Source organism: Homalodisca vitripennis, chromosome 1, assembly GCF_021130785.1.
Source record: "Homalodisca vitripennis isolate AUS2020 chromosome 1, UT_GWSS_2.1, whole genome shotgun sequence".
Classification (NCBI taxonomy): Eukaryota; Metazoa; Arthropoda; class Insecta; order Hemiptera; family Cicadellidae; genus Homalodisca; species Homalodisca vitripennis.
Window position 1 is genome coordinate 101,796,946 of NC_060207.1, and position 27,924 is coordinate 101,824,869.

At 30.1% G+C, this 27,924-nt stretch overlaps 1 protein-coding gene across 2 annotated transcripts; it reads left to right on the plus strand.

The window, feature by feature from the left end:
* The first annotated feature begins 177 nt into the window (after positions 1 to 177).
* On the plus strand, positions 178 to 27,924 carry LOC124367941 (derlin-1). 2 transcript variants are annotated; one of them, XM_046825160.1, is made up of 6 exons: positions 178 to 639; positions 6,635 to 6,746; positions 8,321 to 8,412; positions 12,106 to 12,254; positions 23,863 to 23,973; positions 27,289 to 27,924. In XM_046825160.1, exons 1-6 carry the CDS (start codon positions 487 to 489, stop codon positions 27,428 to 27,430), a joined length of 759 nt encoding a protein of 252 aa, XP_046681116.1. In that variant the 5' UTR covers positions 178 to 486; the 3' UTR covers positions 27,431 to 27,924. The 2 variants fall into 2 exon arrangements, with proteins under 2 accessions (XP_046681116.1, XP_046681127.1); XM_046825171.1 differs by lacking the exon at positions 178 to 639 and adding an exon at positions 3,502 to 3,595.

Below are 27,924 nucleotides of genomic sequence, written 5' to 3' on the forward strand. Positions count from 1 at the left end.
AAGTTTATTATTTTTCTTCATTTTATAAACTTACTGTGTTTTGACTTATATTTAAAGGTATTAATTTATCAATATCATTAAACAATTTAGACAGATGGACAACGTGTATAATTGCATTCGTTCCAACATTGGGACAATCGATGTTTAATGAATCTTAATAAACGTTTCGATTGTCACTTCTCGCAATCGCGCATCACTAGATTATCATCCTTACGTGGTGATAATATAACCTATTTTTAATTTACAAATTAGTGTTGTAAATTTGTACAATACGCAGGCAGACGTATGCGTCGTTTTGTATAAAATATTGTGATCTTGTGATTAACTTATTAATTACTGACAATAGTTTTTAAATAAAAACGTTTTTTCTTGTGGTTATAATACAGGTCTTATATTTGTTTGGTATTATTTTCTCTCCGGTATTGTATATCCCTTATACAATTAATTAAAACATAGTACCGTACCAAGCATAAATTTATTTTCAATATGAGTGAATTAGGTGACTGGTTCAAATCTTTACCATTTTTCACCAGATGGTGGTTAGCTTTAACTGCAGGGGTTTCTCTTATGGGAAGATTTGGGATTCTGAAAGCATACAACCTTATTCTGCTTTATGAACCAGTTGTACACAGATTTCAGGTAAGAGAATATTTTAGTATTTTATGTAGGCAGAAGCCCAAAGCTTCAATTCACTCCAGCATATTTTTGTACCTAAGTAGGCTACACTAGGCCTACCACCCAACAAAAATTAAAATTCAGTTGATACAAAATTAAATTATGGGTTAAACTTCCATGATAAGCTGGCAACACAATCAAGGATAAAGTTTAGTTTGGCCATGTTACCTTTCCTTTCGAGAAAGTATTTTTAAGTAGTAGCATATCGTATATTGTATAAACATTATTGAAGCGTTTTAGTTTAAGGTTATAAGTTCATTGATTAAGGTGACCGGGAAGAATCAGGGCTTTTGGGTGAGGGATGATATACTTAGGAGGGGTAGGTTTAAGAGGTATCCAAGTTGTCAACGTGAAAATTTGGCCTGCAGGAATAGGTCTACCAACTGCATTTAAAGGTAATTTAACCCTTTGACGGCCACGGGCCGATATACTGGCTCTCGAATTTCTTTTCCGAAACGGCCGTGAGCCGAGATATCGGCATAGAAAAATCAGTTCGAAAACGGCATCGCGCCGAGAAATCGGCACCCTTCATTTGATTAAATTATTCCCTTACCTCTTTATTTTCGGTTTGTAATATAATATCAAACGAAACGTAAACATATATCCTTTCAAATTATTATAATTATTATAAAATGTTTTTACTTTTTTTTGTTCAGTAGAAAGATGCAATTCAGAAGGCAGTGACGTGTCAAACAAGATGTTCGGTTCTCTTTGGTAGCAGCTGTTTGTTCGTTGTGGCTTTGTACACTTGGTTTTGTTCTTAGACGTTGTAATGTGAGGTTATGTTACATTTGCTGTGAAGTTTAGTAATGTTTCTTTTCTGGTTTACATTTAGCAATGAGTAACAAAAGACGTCGTGAAGCATCGCCTGTAAGTGAGGACACATTGTTTTCCTGTCTTCAAAATGCTAATGTAAGGACTATTAGTAATGACACTTCCAATTATGATCTCTTTTCTTCTGAAGACAGCACTAGTGACTTGGACGATACGGAAGATGATCCTACGTTCGATCCTGCCAATTTAGGACCGTCTACATCACAAACCAGATTTGGTCTGCCCCTACAAACTAGGCCTAGATTTTTTGATGTGAGTTCTAGTTCTGATTCTGAGCAAAATGTTAGCTTAGGCCCTAGTGTAACAAATATTCCAAGGCCTAGAGGTAGGCCTAAGGGTAGTACTAATGCTACTCCTAATGATAGTGACTTAGCCTATTCTCCAGAAAGAATATGGGTTCCTGTCAGTGAAAATGATGATTCATCTATTAGGCCTAAACATGATTTTTCATTCAATGAGATTCCTGGTCCAAGACATTGCCCACCTCCAGACTCAGCTCCCATTATGTATGTGCTGCTTTTTCTCACTAATAACCTTATTGAAAATTTTGTTACCGAGACCAACCGCTATGCTCAAGATGCCATAAATAGTAGTGGAATGAACAGGGTATGGGAAAAAGTTTCTTTTGCGGAAATGAAAGCTTTCATAGCAGCAAATTTGAATATGGGACTGAATAAAAAACCTTCTATAGATATGTACTGGAGCTCTTCTTCTTCTCAGGTTACACCATGGTATTCTCGATTGTTCAGCAGAAATAGATTTGAAGATATTTTAAGATTTTTTCATATGGTTGACAATAAAAAATTGGCAAAACACGGTACCCCATATTATGACCCCACAGCAAAATTTCAGCCACTTGTAGACCATGCTAATAGAGTTTTCCGTCAATATTATATCCCTAACCAGCATCTAAGCATTGACGAGTCTCTAGTTGGAACCAAAAATCATACCCAACTATTGCAGTATATGCCTAACAAAAAGCACCACAAATGGGGGATCAAACTTTGGGTGCTGTGTGATTCCGTCTCAAATTATTGCTTAGCATTCTTTTGTTATAAAGGAGCTAAAAGCAATGAAGACCAGGAAAACATAAGAAAAAGAGGTCTAGCTTTTACTGTAGTTACAAAATTATTGGACATGGGGAACTATCTGAACAAGGCTTATCACTTGTATACTGATAACTTTTTCACGTCCATTCCTCTAATTGAATATTTATATTCAAAAATGACATTTGTAACAGGTACAATCAGGAAGAATAGGAGAGGAATCCCTGATGAATTGTTAGGAAAATACAAGGTAGGGGATAAAAGATACATGAGGAGTAAGGAAATTTTAGGTTTAGCTTATAGAGAGAAGTCATCTCAAAAAAGTCAGGTGATTCTTGTGTCTTCTGATAGCAAAGCTGCTAACGTACAAGTAAGCAAGAATAAGGGAACAAAAGTGGTAATAAAAACAAAACCAGACATGATCCACCAGTATAATAAATTTATGGGTGGGATCGACACCACGGACCAGATGTTATATTCATATCTAGACGAGAGGCGTACCGTAAAATATTGGCGTAAGATCACATTCAATATTTTGTCTAGAATGATTTTGAATTCTTATATTCTATACAAAATGAACTGCAAAGACAAACCTAAGTCACGTTTGAATTTCACAATAAATGTTATTGAGACACTTGCTCAAGACTGGCTAATTGCTAAGAACATTCCAGCTAATTTAGGAGGAGGTGATGGCCAAATGCCCCTTAGTCGGTTTGGAATGGATAAGATTCCTGAAAAGAAAGAAAAGAATTGCTGTGTCTGCAGTACAAAAAATCAAAGAAGGAGAACAAGACTGCATTGTTTAAAATGTACCAAAGGAGTACATGCAGAGTGTTTCCATAAACACAAATGTGCATAAAGAAGCACAAAAGACCGTGTAAATATTGTATATAGATTTGTTAACTATAATTATTATTACTATACATTTTTAAATGTTCATGTATAAAGTGTTTGAAGACAATTGTGTAAACAAGAGAAAACTATAAGGTGACCATTGTACAGTAATTCACATGGCCTATGGACAAACAAGAAGTTACAAGGTAAACACTTGTTATACCAAACTTTCATGTTGATTCGCATGGTGTGCTGTGTTGTAGTTTTCTATAAAAATATTTCTAAAAACTTTATTTCTGAAGATATCCATATGATTTTTTCTATACTTGTTTGAAAATGTGTATACTTTCTTATAATAATAATGGTTTCCTTGAAATAATTTTTTTTATCCTAGTTGTCACCAATCAAACACAAAAAATAAAAAAAACATCCTAATTTTTTGAAAAAAATAAATAAAAATAATAATAATAAAAAAGTTTAATTGTTACAAAAATATATTTTGATGCTTTTATATATACTACTAAATAAAACAAAACAAACATCACTTAGATACTACTATTTATAGATGAGTTACACCAGTGTTTGTAGGAGTGTGTCAAAAGTGCCATTTTGAGGCTGGCCTTTTTGGCAAGTAATCTGGATATAATGGCTGGGGTGTTTAGAAGTACAAATGAATTTATGGCTTGGCCTTCAAAGGGTTAAGAATTGTTCAGTACCTTTTTCTGTTTTTCATCACTTTTGTCACAGTTTCTACCTCCATGGTGAAGATTATTCACTGTTTTTCCTTTTTTATTTGAGTTGTATTTGCTTTTGCACAACTTCTTTGGGCATCTCGACATACTTTTCCTGATGGTCATATTTTACATAGTGATTTATAGCAAAATTTGTATCAATTTACATTAACGTGACTATGGAAAGGTATGTTCATTTTTTTTCCTGAAAACTACAATTTTTCCTGAAAACAATATTGAAGAAAAAATTCTTTGGCAACGAAAATCAAAGTAGCTACGATTTTTTTTCGCTGCGCACTGCTTGCTCTTTTACAAAAAAAAATTAACTCGAGCTTGCAAAAGTCGAATCCCAGATCACGTGATGCCCCTGCTCCTTAACGCAATAATGTTCGAAAGGCATAAATATAATACAATAATATACTTTCCCCCCAGTTCATATGCACCTGTGATAATAATACTTGGCTATAAATGCCCAACCCATGAAAAAAAAGTCCATTTTCTATCCGGTCACGTTAATGTAAATAAATACCGCAAAATTTTATAATGGGACATAAATGGGTTCTTTTTACAAAAATATTTTGTTACTGGAGTACACACCGGTTTGGTATGAGCAGCCATTGCTATGTACATTAAGTAAAGTACTGTGTTCTGCAATCAGCTATGAAATTATCTCCCTTTGCTAGTTAATGTTTTTTTATCCATTTGTTAATACTTCTAAATTACGTTGGGAAACATTTCTATCTATCTTAATAATAAGGTCTAATTGAATTATGAGAAATAGTCACGTATAATTCTAATCTTTTAATTACTTCATTGTTGTAAAAACAGTAGCATACTCAAGTAATTCAAGTGCAGTTCTAAAAACATCAATAATGTTAGATTGATATGAAATATTTCAAAATATGCAGGTAAAAATGTTAGGTACCTTATAAATATTACCCTTGTTAAGAATGTATAGTTTAGTCATTTTGTTTGGCAGCGTTTTTCTGACCTTAACCGCCTTCTTCACCAATAAAGTTGAGAGAATAAAATATCTTTGGTGTGCTTACAAGAAAATAAATACGGTATTGTAACCATGTATTATCAAAAATTTGATAAAAATTGGACAACTTCTAAAAATGAAATGTTATGGTATCACCTCCAAAAGGTTTAAAAAACATGACTTTTAATTACCGGTAGGATACCTCTTCTGTGCTTACAATTTATACATTTTTGTTTTTGTAGAAAAGTACAAGTACATGTAATCCCACACCCCTTGCTATATTGTTTGGTGAGGTTTTCTGAACTCACCTAAAGTAAATTGGGAGGAGTAAAAAAATGTTCATTTAGTTTTCCAAAAAATGTGTCTATTAAACACGATTTGGGAAACATTTGGTCAAAATTGAACAACATTTACAGAAAGGAACTTATAAAGTAGGTGGGAAGGGAGAGTTAAAAATATAATGTGTATTGTATATTTTCTATTTGGTATAGGGACACACTTAAAAAATTTGAAACCAATGGAATGATGGGAAATAGGTTTACTCCTAGAGCCAGATCACTAACTTCAAAATTTAAAATCAATATTTGTAATTAACTGTGGTATATTTTTATAGCCAATTCACAATATCTCTTATTTTTTCATGAATAGTAAATTTAAAACTTAAACTTAAATAGTAAATCAAAAAAATAATTAAATTTTAGAACGGCTGAATTTTCTTTTAATCTTGTAAAAGGAAGAGGCTGACAGTTAAGTCTGCAGCAATAATCGCGGGCTACGGCAACATCTTTGGCTGATCACGATGAACGAGAAATATCCTGCTAGATAGTACCAATCAGTAGAATATAAAATTACAAAAAGCTAGTCACTAATGTTAGAGAACTAAAAATGTTACAAACTCATCTAACCATATTTTTCTACATAGCGGTTAGCCTAGTGGCCATTGCGCTGCTACCAAATAATTTTAATTCACATAACGAAGTGTATTAAAGCAATACAATGTTTTTTCTGTCTATTCTGACTCAATAATAAGTCGTATATGCAATATACTAAGTAATTTTATGTTTTAGTCCTTTGGCTTTAATTTATCATTGTTCATGTTTTAAAAAAAAAAAACATCCTGATGTTTGTTTGTAGTTGCACGTTAAATCACATGTCATATAAATCCTTGTTCTTTTTTTTTGTATTATCTAGTTTTGTTATTACCAAATTTAATACAAATAATTTTTTTAAATAAATTTGTAGAACACTGTTACAAAAAACACAAGCCAAAGGGTAATGAATAATAAGCGTTGTCCAAGCATTGAGTCATGTGGAATTCCTGATGAAACCGGCGTTTTCCAAGAACAGATTCCATCAAGTATCACTAAATGACAACTAATCCTTTTAAAATAAGTCACAATTTTAGTTACAGTAAAACAAAAATAACTACCAGAGATGCAGGGGCTGCACTGTCCTACATATAGTTGTTTTAAGGATTTAAGTTGTAATTAAAGTAGTAAACCTTGGGTTTAATATATTTTATTATGTTTTAGATATGGAGACTAGCCACAGCTTTGTTCTTCTACCCAATCTCATCTGGAACAGGGTTACACTTTCTGATAAATTGTTACTTCCTGTACAATTACTCACTGAGACTTGAAACAGGTATATAATAACTTGAACTAGTACAGTAATTTGAGAATTGTCAAACTCCAGACATTGCAAGTACTTATGGGGACTTTGTACAGTTACAACAGGAACATTAGGTCCTTGGTGTACATAGACAGTATATTTATTATAATAATAGAGTGTCAGTTAGAAAAAGGGTTTTTTGAGCTTAAGAATTTGCTGATACTGAAATAATCTTGAGTTTGCTTTAATAAAAAGAATGTTAATGCACTTTTACACATTTATTTTTCTTCATTGCATTATGGGAGATGTCTCATTTAAAGATATAATTAATTAATACACATCCAAATGCTTTTTAGCGTTTTTTTTTTTTTTCAATTTTATCTTTTTCAGTATTTTAACGCTTTTAGAAAAAAATTAGACTTTCTATGTATTTAAAACTACAAAAATAGTTTGGATGTGTAATTAATTATATCTTTAAAATTAGACATCTCCCATTTTCTATGGCTGAAAATAAGGTTGTAAAAGTGCATAAGGTTTAACATTGTTCTTATTGAGATACAATCAAGATAGCTACCAGTACAGCCAGCATTTAAGTGTTCGATGGCTTAAGGATACTCTTGTCCAGTATGAAGTTTTGAGAAAAGGATTTTGTAGTATATTTGACTGAGTTTTATAAGATAGATTAAATTTAATCTGTGTTTTTAGTACAAGAAAATAACTAACAATAATATTAAGCCCCCATATAACAATTTCTGTAAGAATCTGTCCAGTTTCAGAGCAGAAACATAACAACGGATTGAGTAGAAACATGAACTTGAAAGTTAATGGAGTCATGATAATGTTAAGACCTAGTGTTGATCATCATACGTCAATGTATTAAAATTTATATTTGATGATTTTCCATTAATTACCAGGGCTAAAATGTTTATTTGACATCACATGATTTCATCTCAATGTTTCACAGTTTCAAACACTTTGAAACTTTTCCTTCTCTTCATTCCTCCTAATTTGTCAGACATTGATGTTTTCAACAATTTCCAACTTCGAAACATGATAACATTAGGCCTAATTTAATCAAAGCAGCAAAAATGTGAATAAACTATTTGTAGAAAACATTTTTATTTCAACAATAACAGTATTTTCGCTCCCCAGAAATAGAAATGATTCGGTTTCTAGTAGTACCATAAATTCTTTCTAAGTGTTAAACTCATTTTAGGAGTATTTGTAAATAATAATATATATTGTTTAAAATAATATTTAAAGGGACTCTGGGTGCCACAAAAGTGTAAGTGAATACATTTATAATTTACTCAAGTATGAAAACTTTCATTTGTCCATGTTAGTTGGGCTTGAACTCCTAAGTGATTCAATGGTCAATATTAAGTGGGGCAGACGCTTTATAGCACAGAGGCTGTGTGTCTGTCCAGTCTTATTCAATATTTAGCTTCTAATGAAGGTGTTAATACAACAACCTGCTATTGTAATATGTGGGACTGAACATGTTATATTTTAACACTACTCCAGCTAAAGTAAAATGTTATATATTACTGCTTTAGTTATTGTAGCTAGAGGTGTGCTCAAATATCAAATTTCTCCTCTTGTCACAGGTCAGTATGCAGGCCGACCAGCTGACTACTTGTTCTTATTGCTATTCAATTGGATCTGTTGTGTAATTGTTGCACTCATCGTTGAAATACCTGTAAGTAAATGTTGTTTTGTATGTATGTATATATATATATATATATATATATATATTTGATAGAAATCAATATACAATGGTCCCTTCACTGGAATTATTATGAAACATACCATACAATTATTACTCCAATAAAATGAAACAATTTGCAACAAGGAAACAACTTTTATTTGTGTTATGAAACCACTTTTTCGTTGTGACTGTTTGATGTTTTTGAGTTTTATGCTGCCAAGGCATCTTCAAAAAGTAAAGGGAATTTCCATCTTTAAACAAATATTTATTTATCTACATTAACATTGTCACCTTCATTTAGTCCCCATTAGATATTAATGCACTTGTGCCAACATTTCTTGCAATCCTTGAAACATTTCTGAAACCCAATCTTTGGGATAGCCTCTAGCTCTTTCAGCTATGCACTTATAATATCATCTATGCTTGTAAAATTACGGCTCTTTAAGGTTCTCTTTATTTTTGGAAATGAAAAAAGTAACACAGAACCATCTGGAGAATATGTAAGCTAGGGCACTGTTACAGTACTGTTTTGGCAAAAATTTCACGAACAAGCAATGAAGTGTGAGCAGGTGCATTGTCATGGTGTATAAGCCATGAATTGTTTTGCTATAAATCCGGGTTTTTATCAGATTGCTTCACGCAAATGGCGTTGAACTTGCAAGTAGCATTCCTTATTGATCATTTGACCTTATAGCAACAATAATTCATGATGCCATAATGTATTATGTCATTAAAATCCAAGAATGAAGTGAGCATAACCTTCCTGTTCAACTGCGCTTGTAGTGCCTTTTTCAGTCTTGGTGAGTCTTAGTTTCGCCATGTTTTGTCGTTATAACATGTTTAGGTAATTCTGCATTGTCTTTAACTTCATTTAATGACTCCTGAGCAACTTCCATTTGCCCTGTTTTTGTTCAAAATTTTGGATTAAATTTTTCTGCCACATTTTTCATACCCAAAACATTCAAACAAATTTCATGACATGAGCCAAGTGATATGCCAACATTATCAGTGGCTTCTCTGATCCTAAGATGGCAATCGGCGATTTGCTGGGGCATCTGGAGCGTTGGTCCTCTTCAATGTCTCCACGGCCATCTTTTAAATATTTATACCACTCGTAAACCCGTGTTTTACTCTTAACAGACTTACCATAGAACTTTATGAACATATCCCACATTTTGTTACATTTTATTTAATTTTTCACACAAAATTTGTTACAAATTATTGATCTATTTTTAACAAATGAAAATTGTTGTGTTGATAAAACACGTCTAACCTGAGCAGCTGCCACTGAAAAAATATAAAATGAATACAGCTGTAAATTTTATTATGCTTCATGAGCATGATTACCAACATAATAAAAAAAATCTTGACAATCAAACCCAAGAAACTCCAAACACTAGAAACTTTAAAATTCCCTTTACTTTTTGAACAAACCTCGAATTAATGCTATAACGTATCATGTAATAATTATAAACATATGACTGAATTCCTTACATTTCACGTTGGAATTCACGATGTTTAAAAAAGAACTCCCTAGTCTTAAGTACAAATTTAATGGAGTAATTAATGAAAAGTTACATCAATGAGTACAGTGATAAATTTTATTTATAATTATAAATAATTTAATTTACCACGAAACAGAGTTCCCTCAAGTTTTGTTTAATGTTAACTAGTAGACTTCAATGTGGGATTTATTTGTTGCCCTGCAGATATCGAGATGATATTCCACTTCTTGCTACGTATTCACTAATATTTCAAGTATAACTATCCCAACCCCCATGAAGATTCTTTACAGTAAATTATTTATGTCTCTGATCTTTCCTCTTTACAGAACATTTATTTATTTGGCCCAAAACACAAAGTCCACTTGGGGGTAGTTTGGCCTTCGTGGTGGCTAGCCCTGCCTATCCAGCTTCCTGGGAAGTAAGTGTCAAGAGCAGCATGCATATGGTTACTGTAACGGGATGGGACACCATCTTGATGGAAAAACACAAGCCCCTTTACCACCTCAATACTGTCCATATGTAGAAAGACGTACAGTGTGAACATATCATAGTAAACGTCCCCATTTATTGTTTTTCTACAAAAATGAAAGGGCTTGTTTCCTTGAAAGACTAGCCAATGACGGATTGATTTTGCTGTACGTGGTTCACCACCATACAAACTTCTAAAATTGCACTTTTGTAACTGATTCATTTTTCATAAACCAAATAACACACTGCACTTTCTGTTGCGAAGTACACATTGTTGCTGAGGTGCTTTGCACTGGAGCCATCTAAAGGTTTAGCAGATCTGTCAACAGCTGGGGAGCCAAACTTAGAGAGTTGATAAATCAAACACCGCAAACTAGAATAGTGTATGTCATTTTGTACAGATTCTAAGGACACTTAAAAACTAGGGAGTTCTTTTTCAACACCCTGTATAATAAATATGCAAAGGTTAAAAAGGAAGTAATGGATTTCTGTCAGTTTAAAAATAAAAGTACGTAATATAAAAAAATGTAATATTACGTGATGTGATATTTTCTATTAATTAAAATCAGCATTTATCAAAAGGTAGGTTTGGCAGGTCTACTTTTAATTAATAAGAAGTGTTTTATAAGTAAACACACAACAGAATTGTTTAGTTAAAGCCGGCTTAATGGTTTTTATATTTAAACCCTCTTATAACAATCTACAGATAATGCTGTATGACAATTACAACTTATTTAAATTTTGAATCTTAACTGAGGCTTTTTATTATGTAACTCTTATTTTCATGACCAATGCTTATATTTAGTTATACACAAACAAATATTACATATAACAATGGTTTTTTCCTAGCATTTCTTTTAAGAAATATTGTAGATTCTGAACAAATTAGTTCACAATTTTTAATTTATAAACTTACATTTTTTCTTCAGAGCTCAATTTCATTCTAGCATTTTTTGGGTCACTAAGTTCAACTACACAAGATGATGAATGTTATGTCAATAAGAGTGTCTGAAATAACCTTGTTTTGACCTTTGTTTTTTACCGTGATGTCACCCGGTACTGCTGGGTTTAATTGCTATGCACAGAGCTGCTCCAAAGCCAGTATACATGTAGCGTGTTTTTTGTTTACCATGATTACTTCAGCAATATCTTCATTTACCAAACTGTTACCAGAATCTTCTAATTCGGCTGTTAATAAATTCCACATCCCGATGCCATCATTCTTAGAAAAGTTCCACAGTCCTGAATGCCAAACTCACAACACATAGACAAATATAAAATTTATAAAACGTACTTATCATTATTAAAAATTATTCCTGACATTATAACTAAACCACAGTAAAAATAAAAAATTACAGTGTAGTAACTCCAAAAACTATAAAACAATAATTTCTGTTTCTAACATCCAGGTAAAACCACACTATGTGCTTTCGTGATAGGTCATTTAGTTGGCCGTCAGAGTGTAGTAGCAAATAAATACTACTTGAGGCCAATGTGTATCATCTTTCAGCTGCCAGATGTTGTGTAGCAAAGTAGCTGTTTGGTACATGGTAAAACAGGCATGGCAGTTGAACACAAAGTGGGATTGCCCGTGGTAACACATGCGTGACAGTTAAGGGGTTAAGGCCATATACCTACCTTTTATGCTACTCACCTTCAACATAATAATTTATGGGGATGATAAATAACAGATTGTATGTGTTGTCTCTAGCTCTTGATGGACTCAATGGTGTTAAGCGTGCTGTACGTATGGTGTCAACTCAACAAAGATGTCATTGTCAACTTCTGGTTTGGCACACAGTTCAAGGCCATGTACCTGCCTTTTGTGCTGTTCGCCTTCAACATGATCATCTCTGGAGGGTTAGTATCAACTAAGTTTTGGTTTACTAAAATAAAATAAATAGAAAGACAATTAAGATGGTTTTAATATTGTTTGTTTTTTTTTGACAATTTTAGAAAACAAATGTTTCAAGCTTTTAGCCTTCTTAGTCCTCTTACTGGCCATGTAGTAACTTCTGAACTGTCAATCCCATTTTGGCCAATTTTCAAGGGTTTTTCTTAACTGTTATAAAATGTACATGCAAAGGTACACTTAATATATATAATTTTTTGTCAATGTATGTAAAATATGAATATTGAACTGGAAAAATTATTAGCACTTATACAAAAATTACCTTGCAAAAACTAATGGTTGCTTAGCAATTTTAGCCCAAAACAACAAATATCGAGTGTCTGGTCTTGCATCAAAATATCTTTAGAAAAGTCCAAAACTGCCAAAAGACGCATAATTTATCATTCATTAAGAAAGTATGAGGCATTGTATCAAAATGTATATATTATACTAATGTATATACTTAAATAGCTAGAAGGACTGAAAGTGTAATAGTTTTTTTGATGGATCAATATAAAACATGCTTTACATACAAACAAAACAAATTTTACATCATAGTAATCCTAAATTTATGTTAATGCAAAATTATAAGTTGAACTTCAAAAGGTTTATTATATTCATTATGTTAATAATTTTTTTTAGAAATTCAATAATTTTTTCAAATAGTGTAAAACTTAAGTTTTTTATTGATGTATAATACAAAATTAAAAGTCCCTTCGGTATCATACTTAAAAATATAGGTAGTTAATTACTCTTCTCGCAACTTTGCAGCTGGCTCTAACTTTGCAATCACTTAAGTTGCAAAAGTCAAGTGATGAGTTTTATCTGGAATTTCAATACCTATTTTCGATAGTTTAATTCATTGGAATCATTTAGATATCATATGTGTTGGAGTTGAAGCCTCATTTGATGGTTAGAAGTGCCATAGGAGCAGAGGTGACACAGTGCCTCTATATGAGTCGCCATTACTGGGTGAACTTAGGGGAACTGCTGAATGTATGACTGGCTAGTAGCACAAAACTTGGTTAATTAATAAAGTGTTGTAAAATGTTCTTTTATCTATTTTATTCTTCTAGTATATTGTAGTAATTAGTTTGTAGTGAATTTTCAAACTTGTATCTAAACTTTTTCACCTGAGAGTAGTTTATACAGTCTCTGGATTGCACATAAATTCGATTAATATGTTCCAGGATACTTTTCCTTAAAATTCTATTACTTTAGTTGGGCTTTTTAGTTGTTAATATAACATTTTTTGGCAAAAAACTATTTTATTCCTCTTGCTTCATTATTTCAAATATTGTAATAGTACTATTTCTCAGGAATATATTATATTATTTTTTTTAGTTAATTTTGGTTTAATTTCTAAATAAAACACATCTTTTGTGTTCTTTATTTTAACATTTTTGACATAACCATTGATTAGCTTTTAAAGTTTGTTATTGATGATGGAAGGTTTAAAAGGATAACAGTATTTCAAACATTTGCCATCTTTATACATTTTGTAAAATATAACGATGGCAAATGTCTGAAATGCTGTTATCCTTTCATTGACTAGCATTATAGTAAAGAAACAACTGTTCAATAATTTTTAATTTATAGTAATAGATTTTAAATTATTGGATAGTAGTGTGTTTCTTTTACTATATATAATATATTTTCATATAAGAAGAGCTCCTCCTTCAAAGAACTAGCATTGTTTCACAAATGTAATCCCTAATTTCTCTTGGAGAAAAAATAATTGAATTAAGAATAATTTTAAAAGTTGCACTTTACAAAATGGGATTACCTAACTGATTAATATTGCACAACTTAAAAAAATTTTGCAAATTAAAAAAGTTACAGGAGTTTTATTTCTTATTTGTTTAACCCTTTGAGTGCCAACGGCCGAGTAATCCGCCGTCCCATATCTGAGCGAGAAGTGCCAACGGCCGAGTAATCCGCCTTCCCGTATCTGAGCGAGAAGTGCCAACGGCCGAGTAATCCGCCGTCCGCAATTTGATTTTTGTTTGTTATTAAAATGATATTTACCACTATTGATACTTATATCGTAATATTCTGTATTTCATTGTCTTCAATTTAAAAAAATGTTATAGCGTATACATGTATGCATAACGTCAACAGGTTAATGATCTCAAGGAAAAGATCCTCTTACATCTGCCGAAAGTGTAAAAGGGCAGTACACACATTGGTACTTTGGAATTATACAGACCACACCCAGACATGAATCGTTATTTGATATTTTGCTTCTACTGATAACTAGATTAGCTTAGAACAATATTTCTTCAACATAAAACAGGAATATTGTCTTATCGCAAACTCCTCCCCATCCTCAGACAGAGGTCAAAGTCCAGCGGTCTAGTAGATAACGTGATTGCAGAGTCTCGCCGCTCGCCGCCCGTTATCGCGCCGTAATCGGGATTCTCGAGAAAGATAAGATAACAGCGACAACAATACTGATCAAAATACCTGGAAATGCTTGTTGATTGATGGAATGTTAGTTCTGTTACTCAACTACATCGTTTTATAACGTTCAAAGTTCATTGAAAAAAGTTTAAGCGTTGGGGGCATATAACGGAATCTGACCCCATTAACAATTGATAATCGTTGTAAAAATTATATTTTTTTGTTCTTCATACTCGTGTAGTCGGTATAATCCCAAAGTACCCACACATTCTGGTTCCCGAAACATACTTGTTAGGTACATGCCCAAACGGACATTTTGTATATAAGTAATTATTTTATTTTGTAAAAAGTGAATTAGTTCTTTTTTTATTTTATAACAAATATATTATTTAAGTTGTTTTGCAACTGGAAGCTTGAATTTAATTGTTACGCCATAGAAACGAAAGCTTTTGTAAAAGTACTGTATCGTATATTTTGTTTTAAGTGATGTAAATATGTTATTTGTGGATCAAATGTAATAAAACTTGGACAGTGTGCTCAACCATAGGAGCATCACTAAAAACAAATGAAAATTGGCCTATAGATTTTTTTTGTAATTGATATCTACCTTAAACTGTGAAAAAAAGAAAAAAATCATGTAAGTATATATACATATACTAAAAAAATATATATTTTGTAATGCATGACCTTATATTTTGTGTTTGAATGTTGAAATATAGTGTATTATGAACTGTTTAAAAAAAGTTTCACAAAGATCTGTTCATAAATAAGAGAGCTGTAACCGTTTTCCTGAACTTCTACATTTTTTACAAATATGCCCTGGCATTTCTTGCATAACCAATAGTTTTGAGGCCTGGCACTTTTCGTATGCAACATTAAAATAAGCCCGGCACTCAAAGGGTTAACACGCATTATGTTGGGATAAAATAAACCATTATGCTGTAAAATAGGGTTACTGGATAGTTAATCTTTAACACATTCAAAATAACGGCTTATTTCTGGACTTTTTTATGCCATAGAATATTTTAATAACAATGCCAAAAAACCGTAATCTTTCCTTTACGCTAAACTTTATAACAATCTTTATAACAAGAAATATATGTAGGCTTTGCAATTTTGCACAAAAGGAATGATTTCAGTATGTTTTTTTTAATGTTTCTCCATGTACTCCAAGAGGTACCTAAAAAATGTATTACATGTAACAAACCACCAAAACAGGCAAACAATAAAAATGCAATAATGAAATACATAGCAACATAAACCACTTCAGGCGCACTACACGCTTTGCAAAACCCCTTAGTGTACCCAATAGGGTACACGACGGCAGCTGTGAAAGACTGCGTACCAGATGGGGTACACATCTTCATGAACGTTTTAATGTTGTAAAACACCCAGTGTTCCAGAACAGTTAATTGAAACCTTAAATATTATGAAAAATACATCAAGAAATGTTGCCAATCGTAGTAACAGAATGCCATCAATCTATATTTATTGTTTAAGCAAAGTATAAAGACTAAAAAATTTATGATTGAATCCTAAAATACACTAGATTTAGCAATGTCTCTTAGAATATAAAGGCTTTGAAGATATTAACATCTGGAATCCCTTGTAGCTCCTTATTTTGTTTTAGTTTATAGACTCTGATGCAATTTTTATTATTGTTTTAATTGTTACCTTTATTTTAAAGTTGATTTATGTCTTTTTAATATTTTCATATAGGTAAACATACACAGTATATTTCAGGTTGGCACAATAAAAAGCAAAATTTGATACGAAAATGTGTCCTATCTCGCTTCATTTGGTGTCTTTCTTTCCATTATGTTTTTATTTTCTTAAATGATCTCAAATACAAATGAGTTGAAACTTGGCATTTATGTTAAGCTAATCAGAAGAACAAAAAAATATAACTTTGTTTCAAAACAGCAGCATTCATAAATTTTCAGAATTAATGTCTTAAAAGTAGTTAATCTCACAAAGATTTTAAAGGTATAATATTTGGTTATAAATTTAATGGCAAATGCAATGGAGTCCTATTATTGGATTTGGTTGAAACATTGAAGAGTTACAGTGTTATTTTAGTTGTCGGGTGTATGTAAAAAATAAATTTCTCTATCAATAGAATTTTATTATTCCATTTCAATAAAAAACAACTGTTAATTATGCTAAAGCTAATTTTTTAAATCAGCATTTGTATCTAAGCTTATACTTTCAAAAGGTAAGAAAAAAATAAAAACCTTACTACTAATATATAAAAAGAAACAACGATAAACAACACACATTTGCAAACATTTTACCAAGTTTTATGAATAACAGCTGAGTTTTATCAAAAGCTGTAGAAATGCAGCTTCCACGAGCATAAAATAAAATATGCCATATTAAAGAATAATTTATTCTGAACAAAACATACCAAATAAGAAATTCTTCTTCCTCTTCAATCAATTTAGAAAGCATGCAAAAGCAAACTGTCTAATAAGTAGATATGTATATGGCGGTTCTAGCTCATTTTTTGGGCCACTAGTTAATCAATATAAAATACTGTCCATTGAATCATAAATAATACAATAGAAAATCTCTTGTCTAAAGCTGTGTGTTTCTTAACATTTTTATGAAAAATCTGCTCAGAATCAAGGAAAATTCTCCTACAACCAATAAAAAATCTTTATTCTACAAAATTTATATTAACACATTCTTTACCTTTTGTTGTATTTTTTCCAGTGATCTATCTATTAAATCTATTTTCTTTATTTCTTTAATCTTTTTTTCATCCAAAACTTTCTAAAATTTGTTCGGCAAGTGTACTTTACAGTCTTTTAACTCCGCAATCATTGTTAACCTGAATTTGTCTTTTATTTTCTCCAAATTCACAATTTTGTATTATTTTCTCTGTTTCCTTTAAATCAGCTAATTTCTTGCATTCTTTGTAGTGCAGATCTCCTAATTTATTTATCTCTTTTAAAGTAAGAAAAAAATTGGTGAAATTCACTCAATTTATCAAAAACTATTCTCTACACTAATTTATATTGATTTTCGGTCTGTCCCAAAAGTCAATCTAAATTACTGTTCAAAGAACCATAAGTAATTAAGGAAAATATAATACAAAAAAATTATTGAAAAAATAGTATAGACAAGTTAATTTGCCCCCTGCAACCAAATCTAATAAATAAAAATGAATCACAAAACGTGTTGCTAAATGCAAATCTTGCTCGAGGTAATATGGCAAGCTAAACTGTGACAAAGTAGGTAAGTGAATTTAAACAGTCTTAAGTAGGCACTTTTTAACCGAAGTAGGCATCTCGGTCCTATGTAAGTATATATATATTTTTTCTTTGTCAGAACAACAAGGGAAACTCTACTATGGTACTGGAAATATCCTAGACCTGAAATATATGACAAAGACTGGAAATATACGCTTTTTGACCGAATTAAATTTCTGAGACCTATGTGATCCGAGATTTGTGTTTACTTGATTTGGAATGACAAGGCAGATTCAGCTGTGACGTTATGTATATAATTAATTATAATCAGAAATGCTCCTACACGTGCCAAACGTTATATAATAATTAAGTTAAACTCTGATACTATTTACCATGAACTTAAATAATATCTACCTGATGTATGCCTACTTACATTTAAAATTTTTATAGGACTCCCATTATATTACATCGTAATTGCTTTTACTAAGTAATATAAGGACTTCGGTTCTAAAGATTGCGTGCGAAGCCGCGGGTAACAGCTAGTATAGTGATAAAAGCGCTATTTACCCTATCTCTATACTATTTTTTCAATATCTCAGTTAAAAAGTTTTCTTAAATAAATGAAGAGAAATAAAATAATGTGTCCTTTTTGAAAAAAATAATTTTTTAAGAATCATAAGACACTACAAAATAAAAAATCCATCTAAAAAACAAAGATATGTATTAAAAGGAGCTAAATTCTTTACGAACCTAGGCTCAAGAAAACCAAATTGCTGAAAACACATCATATAGAAAAATTACGAGCATTAAAAAAAATAAAAAAGATCTCAATCTATTTCATAATGAAAAACTTCAAGCAATCGCTGATAAATTATCTATAAAAACTTCTGAAAAACAAGAGCAGAAATTATTAAACAAATAAATGAAAAACTTAAAGGAAAATCTACCCTTGTTAATGTTGTATCCTCTATACATGGCTTATTTAAACAATACATTTTAACAAACTATAGCGAAATTTTGTCTGTTTCCAAATATCTCTCTTTAATGCGGCTAGAGATAAAAATTTGTATATAAAATTTTTAGAAAACGTAAAAATTAGTAAAGGATATCTCTCTTTAGAATGCAAATATGAAATAACTTTAGTAAATGGCGAACCACAAACATGTTCAATGTTTTTACAATATAATCCTATGAAATTTGTAATGTAAATGATTTTATCCCCAAACAGTTCAAAAATTTATTACATTGCGTGCAGACAAATAATTCAAATGCCGGATCTGGATGAAGGTTTAAACATAAACAACTAATTTTGAGCCTTAACGAACATGAAGTTTTAAATGCTGGATCATATATCGATTTATCAAAAGAGATCAAGGTAAAAAGAGCTTGTATAAATATAAAAAATAAGTATAATTTCTGTTTTATATACTCAATCGACTTTTATTGGACTATTAAAAACCAGAGATATTAAATGCTGAGATATATGAAAAATATGGAAAATTTGTGAATGATGAAATATTTTCTGGATTCGACTATCTAATGTCATTTAAAGATGTTATAGATGTTTAAGTCATACATACAAATATTTAACAGATCGTTTAGAACTTTGTAAGCAACATGAAGTTTGTAAACAAATTATACCATATCCAGGTCAAACCACTAAATTTACTAATTATCAAAAGAAATTTTCTCATCCTTATGTTATTTATATGGATTTTGAAAGCATATTAGAGAAAATTCCAAAATATAAGAATAATCCACAAAAATCTATAACAACTAAGATTCTGAAGCATATTTCTTATGGTTTTACTCTATATTTAGTGTAAAATTTAACAAATAAAATGTACAACCCTACATGTTATTGAGGAAAAAATTATGAAGTTTTACCAAGTGTTGCAGAAAAATTGTTTGAAGTGCTCAATAAATGATCAAAGTATATAGCTAAAAAATATAATTCAAAGAACAAGAGAAGCCTAGATGAATGTAACTGAAGAGGAAGAGATTATGTATCAAAATTCAAATCTTTGTTACATTTTTGAAGATATTTCTTATTAAGATACAGAAAAAGTCTTAGGATTTATGCCAGATGATACGTACAAGAAATGTAGAGATCATTGCCATTTAACAGAAATATTTCGAGGAGCAGCTCATAGAATTTGTAATCTGAATCTGAAATTTCCACAGAATATTTCTTCTGTTTTCTGCCATAATATGTCAAATTATGATACTCATTTGTAAATAAAAGAATTGACTGAACAATATAGAAATGATGATTTAATTGAAAACACAGATGAAAAATATATAAATTATGCAGTAAATTCTAGATATGATTATAAGTTTGACAATGATAAGACAAAAAAATTTGTAAAGTTTTCATTTGTATATATGTATTTAGATTTATGGTATCATCATTGAAAAGTTAGCTAAAAATCTAAAGAAAGAAGATTTCAAACATACAAATCATGGACGAAATTATACAAGATGAACGAATATTGAATGAAATTCTTGAAAGACATTCAAATGACAATGAAGAAATTTTTCAAATTTTATCAGGTAAAGGTATATTTCCTTATGAATTTATCAATAGCATTGAAATTCTATATTTCAAAGAAGAATTTAAAATTAAAGATTTCTATATACACTCTTGACAGATGAAAGCATATCTGAGAAAGATTATCAACATTACTTAAATGTATGGAAAAAATTAAAGGAGAGAATCTAGGAAATTACAATTAAGATGATTAGAATATTATAGATCGTGGAAATTATCTTATGCAAATTTTATTGAAATATGTAGTAGGAATTGCAAAATTTAAAGAAGAAAATCCTGAATATGATGAAGTTGATCAATAATACTTTATTAGAATCTTTATAAAAACTTGTGATAGTCTTAACAAATTTTATCACAAAAATTTAAAATTTTTTCTAAATAAATTATGGATTACCAAAAGTATTCAGGCGATATTGAAAGGGCAGAGTTTAAAAAATTGTATCCAATTAGTAAGCAACTTTTTAACGAGCCAAATAAAAAGACTGAGTGTAATATTGATTTTGGAGTTAATTTGTGTTCCTCAAAATTCCAGTTTTATTTGTGGAACTTTACAAAACAAGATGGTCAAGCATATACTGGAACAAATAATGTTAGATTAATTGATAATTTCATACCATTTTTATTCTCTAAAATTGAAGTAAGAAAACACAATAAATTTATGGAAGAAATTGAAAATTGTGGTCAACAATTAAAGAAACCATTTCTTATTCTAAAATTGACGTATTTGTAAGTGATGTAATAGTTTTTAATCAACTTTTAAATTTGGACAATTTGAAGCGGTTGGCAATTTATCAAATTTTGGCTTAGGATTCTTTGAAAATGTAAATTTTCCTATCTATAAAAGTGGATGTTACATTAGTTTCATAAGAAGTTCGTTATTATTGAGTTTCAATCAGATAGACAGAATAATCAAGAAAAAATTCTTCAAAGTCCGATAGTTTAAATGTTAAAAAATATTAGAGTAAAATTGAATGTTTCTTATTATCCAGATGAATTACAAAATTTAAACATTTGCAGAGGTCTTTTCAGAATTATGTATCAGATGTATCAAGATTTAAGAAAGTTTACTACAAAAATATGGAAATGTATTACAATCCCAAAGAATTTGTAATAAATAAGCCAATTTATGTCATTGATACAACAAAGAGTTTGACAAATATTTATTGTTCTAAGAACAATATAATTATCAATATGGATTTTCTAAATGCTGTTACAAATGCGATTTGTTATGTTGTTCTTTTACAGACAGTATGTTTCGGAGAAATTTGTATCATATGATGTAATTAAGAATATATTAGAGTAATTCAGTAAAGTTTTTGAAATATTTTATAACCGGTACGTTAAATATTTTTTTACATTTTATACAAATGTCAAAGACACTTATAGAAGTATTCATTTTTAATTTTTAAAAATTTCAAAAATAGTGATGATATAAAGAAAAATCTATTTCAAGGTCATCTTAAGATTTGGACCAGAAATGATGAATTTAAAAAGTACTGTAATATTTACTGATTCTATATACCAAATTTAATTAAAATGGCTCAAATAGTTAGATAAGGGATGATTGGGGTAGATTTTGAAAAAATGATGTTTATTTTCATGAAATTTTAAGTAGAACTAGCTTTTTTGAAGTTTTAGATTTTTCCTATTCATTTTAAAATTTTTTCTATGAATATTAAGAAATAGGGGATGATTTCACCCTCGTGGATAAGTTAAGTCAAAAGAGTTAAGTACTTAGTATATGTGTACCAAATTTAATTTAAATCGGTCATTTAGTTTTTGAGCTATTAGTTTTAAAAGAAATTTCTGTTAGAGGTTCAAAGCTGTGTTCCGTGTGGAATGCCAACGTCACGAGAAGTACAGAAAACTTATTATATTCTGAATCTTGATCTATGAAAAAGAGGTTTGTGAAAAATAAATTAAACATTCAACATTACACATTATTAGAACACTCAAGAACTTCCTTATTTTTTTACTTACAGAAGATTATGATTTTTGAATTCATATTGCAATTTTACAAGGAGTTCATACATTTTATCTATTTTTTAGAAATCGTAATAATAACCATTGTAATTGATTAAATTCATATTGTTTTCTTTCATTCCCCTCAAAAAAATATTTTTTAGCAATTGAAAAATCTCGTCTTCCATAATAATCATTGTAATCGTAAACATAATATCCTAAATAGTTGTACAATAGATTAAAATCATTTCTATTTATCTCATGTTTATGTAAACACAAACATTTGTGTTGAAAAATCTTGGTAGCGACAGTTCTATAATTTCTCTCTGCATTTACAACAAAAATCTTTCTATATAAATGAATTAAGATTATTAGATGAACTGTTACAATTAATTGTTCTAATAGAGGAGATATTCTTGATATAAGATATCTAGTTTGTAAAAATTGTAAATCAATCTTGTATGAAAGACCTAAGAAAAGAAAAAACCAATTTACACATTCGCATAATCTGCTTAGAAAAGCACAATTTGGACATCTAAAGCAAACAAAATTTGTTACATAATTTAGAAAAAAGAATGAAAAATTTGAATGTTTTTTTGATGATATTGAAAAAAATCAATATAACATTTAAAGAATATATCAGATTTGTTGGTGTAAAAAAGCACATTTATTATGAACAGATAATACCAGTGATTTTTCACTATTTATATATAAAATTTGATTACAAATTCAAACCAGAAATGTTTGATGATTTCATAGTACATTTGAAGAAAAGGCTTTAAGAATATCTTGATGAAAATAATTATGAGTATTAAAAAAAAGTTGTTATTGGTCCTATTATGCCACAGTAGGACTCAAGTTTCATAGAGGGCATAAAGTCATCTGTTTTTAGAAAATTTCCAAAAAATTAGTTTCTTATTTTTTCTTACTAAATGGAGTTCTTGAAGTAGTGAATGATGTTGGAGAATTCACATTTAAAAAATACAAGAAATTACATGAACTAGAAGAAATAAGTATGAAATTGTGATTTGGAGAAAATAAAAGACAAATTCGGGTTTACAATAATTGCGGAGTTAAAAGACTGTAAAGTACACTTGCCGAACAGTTTTTTGAATATTTTGGATGAAAAAAATTAAAGAAATAAATAAAAGAGATTTACACCTAGTTATTACTGGAAAAAAGATAATAAAAGATCAAGAATGTTTTACTATAAATTTTGTAGAATAAAGATTTTTCATTGGTTGTAGGAGAATTTTTGTTGTTTCTGAGCAGATCTTTCATAGATTTTTCAAGGATTTTTCATAAAAGTGTTAAGAAACACATAGCTTTGGACAAGAGATTTTCTATTGTTTTATTTATGGTTCAATAGACAGTATTTACATTGATTTACTAGTGGCTCCAATACTGAGCTAGAACATATATGCATAAAAAACACAAAAAAAGTATGATCTAATTTGTGTTAACCAGGGGTATGATGGAACTAGTCGGCATTATCGTCGGCCATGTCTACTTCTTTCTCATGTTCAAGTACCCACTAGAACTGGGAGGCCAACAGTTCATCTCTACACCAAGCATACTGTAAGTAACAAATTTACTGCAATTAATCTATCATTTTATGTGCTAATACCACAAAAGTTATGTTCAATTCCTTTATCTATTTGGAAAAACAATTATTTTTATATTGACATGTTGACAGATTTGATCAGATTTAGTAGCTATACACCTCATATAAAACTTTACATTCTAGGTAGATAATAGTTTTCTTTTTTCAAAATATTGATAGTACTACTCTGAAATTTAAATCCACTATTAAAACAAAATTGTAAATAAAGAAAACTTACTAAAATTTAGGTTATGGAGGATAAGGAAATTTAGTATAACCTGATAAACAGATTTCTATAACTTAGTACAGATTTTAAAGGGGAAATTTATTCCCAATTTGGTAATAATAGGTACTACACCATCTATAAAAAAACAACAACAAAATAAACACAAACAACAGAAACAAAAAACAAACCCAACATAACAAAAAACAAAACTGGACATTGGCAATGAAAGAATTAAAGAAATAAAATTGTGTAATGATCATGTTGTTTTTTTTGTGTGGTTGAAATTATAACATAAAAAACAGGATTGATGTGTGTATTAGTGAAGCAGTTAGTATCACCAGTTGTGCTGACAAAACTTGCTCACCACCAGTTCTAGTTGGGAAATAGGAAACAAGTTAATTTCCAACATCACGACACACACTCTCCACAACCAGCTGAGCTGGTCTAAAAAATGCCTTGAGAGTATATGGGTTTTCAACAGCACTATAAATTTAAATAAAAATTAGTCATTCTTAATAAAAAAATGTTTTTATTCAGTAAAAGATTGCATTGAAAATGAAGAAAAACATAACTAGTAAGGACGGTGTTGTCTCAGGAGTCTGGTGGTTTACAAGTAGAAATGAGCACTGGTTGTGGTAAATTAACAAGTTTGTCTATTGTATATTGTCAATACTGCTCTAAACATTTTAATTGGGTTACAAAATGAATTTGAGATTGTAACGAGAACAATCCTGAATTTCTTGCACTATATGGTCAAGAATTACAACTAAGATGGCAATTTTAAAACAACTAAAATAATTCTAGAATTTCATTCTCCAAAATAGTTTATTTGTAGCTGTTAAAATCACAGTATTATCTTTTTCATTATTAGTAACATATAACCGGGAAATTATTTATAATTATTTGCTTTATAAGTCTAAACTAAGAAATAAACAAGCTAAATTTGAATGTAACTCCCAGTATTGTAGCTTTACTAGTTAGTTTGTGGTAAATTTTCAAACTTGTATGTAAATTTTTTGACCCAAGAGTAGTTTATACAGCCATTGGACTGAACACAAATCCAATTAATTTGGTCCAGGAAACTTTTCCTTAAAGTTATATTTCTTTAGTTGTGCTTTTTAGATATTAATACAAATTATTTTTGACAAAAACTATTATATTTCGTTTGCTTTATTATTTTAAGTATTGTAATAATAGTATTTCTCAAAAAAAACAAAAAACAATATATATATATATATATATATATATATATATATATATATTTGTAACTTTACTATTTCAAAAAATTCATTTTTGTATAATTTATAAATAAAACACATCTTTTATGTTGAAAAATCTTTATTTTGACATAACCATATTATAATAAATCAGGAAGTTTACTTTCAAATAAATGTTCAAAATATCTTCAACTCAAAACATTATGTACAATATAGTCCAGGAGTTGAGAACCAATTTTATGATCTCACAATCTGACATTTCTTGAAATAGGTAAAGAAATTTCCCCTAAGAAAGAAACCGGTCTTTAGCCGCACTAGTTTTGGTGGTGGTCAAAATGGGAGAGTATCAAAAGAGTTAAAATTATGAAATGTTGATTTTTCAGGCTGTCCAGCATGTGGGTATTATACTTAAATTTATCCTGTATGTAAAGGAATTTAGAGCAAAATGTAAAAAAGTTAAAAATAAAAGAAGCACTATACCGCTGATTTTTTTTAACAAGTTCAAGGATATTGCGTCTTCAAGCGACGTCTTCGTGAAAGAGAGGGTAGGGGACTGTGAGGTGAGTTCACAGTTAAAGGCCACTCACCAGTAATGAAAGTGTCGTCGTGTTGTGCCAGCCTGCTGACTGATCAGTTCAGGCCGGGAATATTCAGGGAATTTTAACAAAATGGAAAAAATCATGGAAAAGTCAGGAAATTTCACGATATACCGTAAAAATTGTTCAGTTATTCTACCAGGGTATCTACTGGTCACAGAAATCCCAGAAAAGTTACAAATTTTAATGAGGGTCTCACGGAAATCACCAAAAATCACAGATTATAACTTTGTAACAGAAATTTTCTGTTTAAAATATATGCTTTGTGGTATTGTGATAATAAGTGATTTGTCGAAGCCAAATTTTGAATCTACAGAATCTTGAAGAAAGAGAGATTCAGGTCCAAAAATCGTTTAATCTCATCAATGAATAGTCTGAATTTTTTAGATAGTATTTTGCTTGCAGTTAGTATCAAATTTACGTTGTAGATCGCTGCGAGTCTGCTTTGTATTTTCCTCAACGTTGATTGGCATTACGTAAATTACAGATCGTAAAAACATGATTTTGTTGTTTTTGGTATGAATAACCGTATAATTACAAATTATCCTAGTTCAGTAAACCTTATTTTGCTTGTAAATCTGTATTTATGTACATGCATTGCCACAAGTCTGTTATGCATATTCGCAGACGACAGCAATCCCCAGTAAGCGAGTTACCTATCACTTAAAACATGTTTATTGTTTTTGTTTCAAAGGTTACTAAAAGTCATGCCTCAGCAGTAGACACCCTCTCTTGTAATTGTCAAAATGTTATACTTTTTTGAGTATTCATAAGATGCAAGACAAGTAAATAAATGTTAAATCAGTGTAAGCTAACCACATACAGACTTTAAGTGGTGACTTTCAGTCTCTCTTTATGTAGATATCTAACAATGGATACAGAAAATGAAATCACATTGTTAAAAAGTTAACTGAAGCTATTGGTATGGTAAAAGACACTATTCATTAAATAATAATAATTAATAATGAATAATTTATTGTCATCAATATTTTACAGGTTATCAACATCACATAAATTATATAAATACTTAATGTTAGTTAAAAACATCAAATGTTGGATCAAAAATGTCGCTATTGATAGTAATATTTTCAAATAAATCATGTGATGGCAATGAATGTTCTCACTCATTAGTATAATGGACATACAATTGGTCTTTTGGATATCAAAAAATTGGCTTCACAGAATTGAATTAGGTTGTTTTTCAATTTTTATTGTTGTCAATAATTGTTTAGCTAATTTATTTTTTTTCAGGTATCAATGGTTTCCAAACCAACGGGTGACTGGAGGGTTTGGGCCAGCTCCGATCAGAAGAGGAGGGGGAGACCAACCTCAGGGTGGTGGGGGTCCGCGGGGGCATCAGTGGGGGCGAGGCAATGTGCTCGGAGACAATTGATAAGCTGAGTGTTGTGTTATATTATCACTATACTGAATGTGTTCGTCATGGAGTGGAGTACCTAAGTCACATTCTTATTTTGTTATGTGAGGAACATTTATTTATAAATGTTTGTGTTTGATAAATTAGAAATGATTTTTTTGCTATCCGTAATTTTTAATGACAATTTTGTTTGTTTGTAAAGACGGATATAGGTATTAAATATTATATTATACATAATGTGAATGTTAAATGGTTTTGTTTGAAGTGAAATGTATAAGACAAAATAACATTTCTCAAAAGATTGAAAGATTTTTTCAAGAAAGCTAAATAGTGAAACTAATTATTAAAATGTTGGGTACTATGACATAATTTTATTTTTTTATGAAGTATTGGTTTGCATGTTATATATTAATACTTGCAGTTTATATTTTGTAATTATATCATGATTAATTATTAGAACTTTTTTGTTAATTGATTTATAATAAAATTGTACTAATTGTTTTGGTAATGTA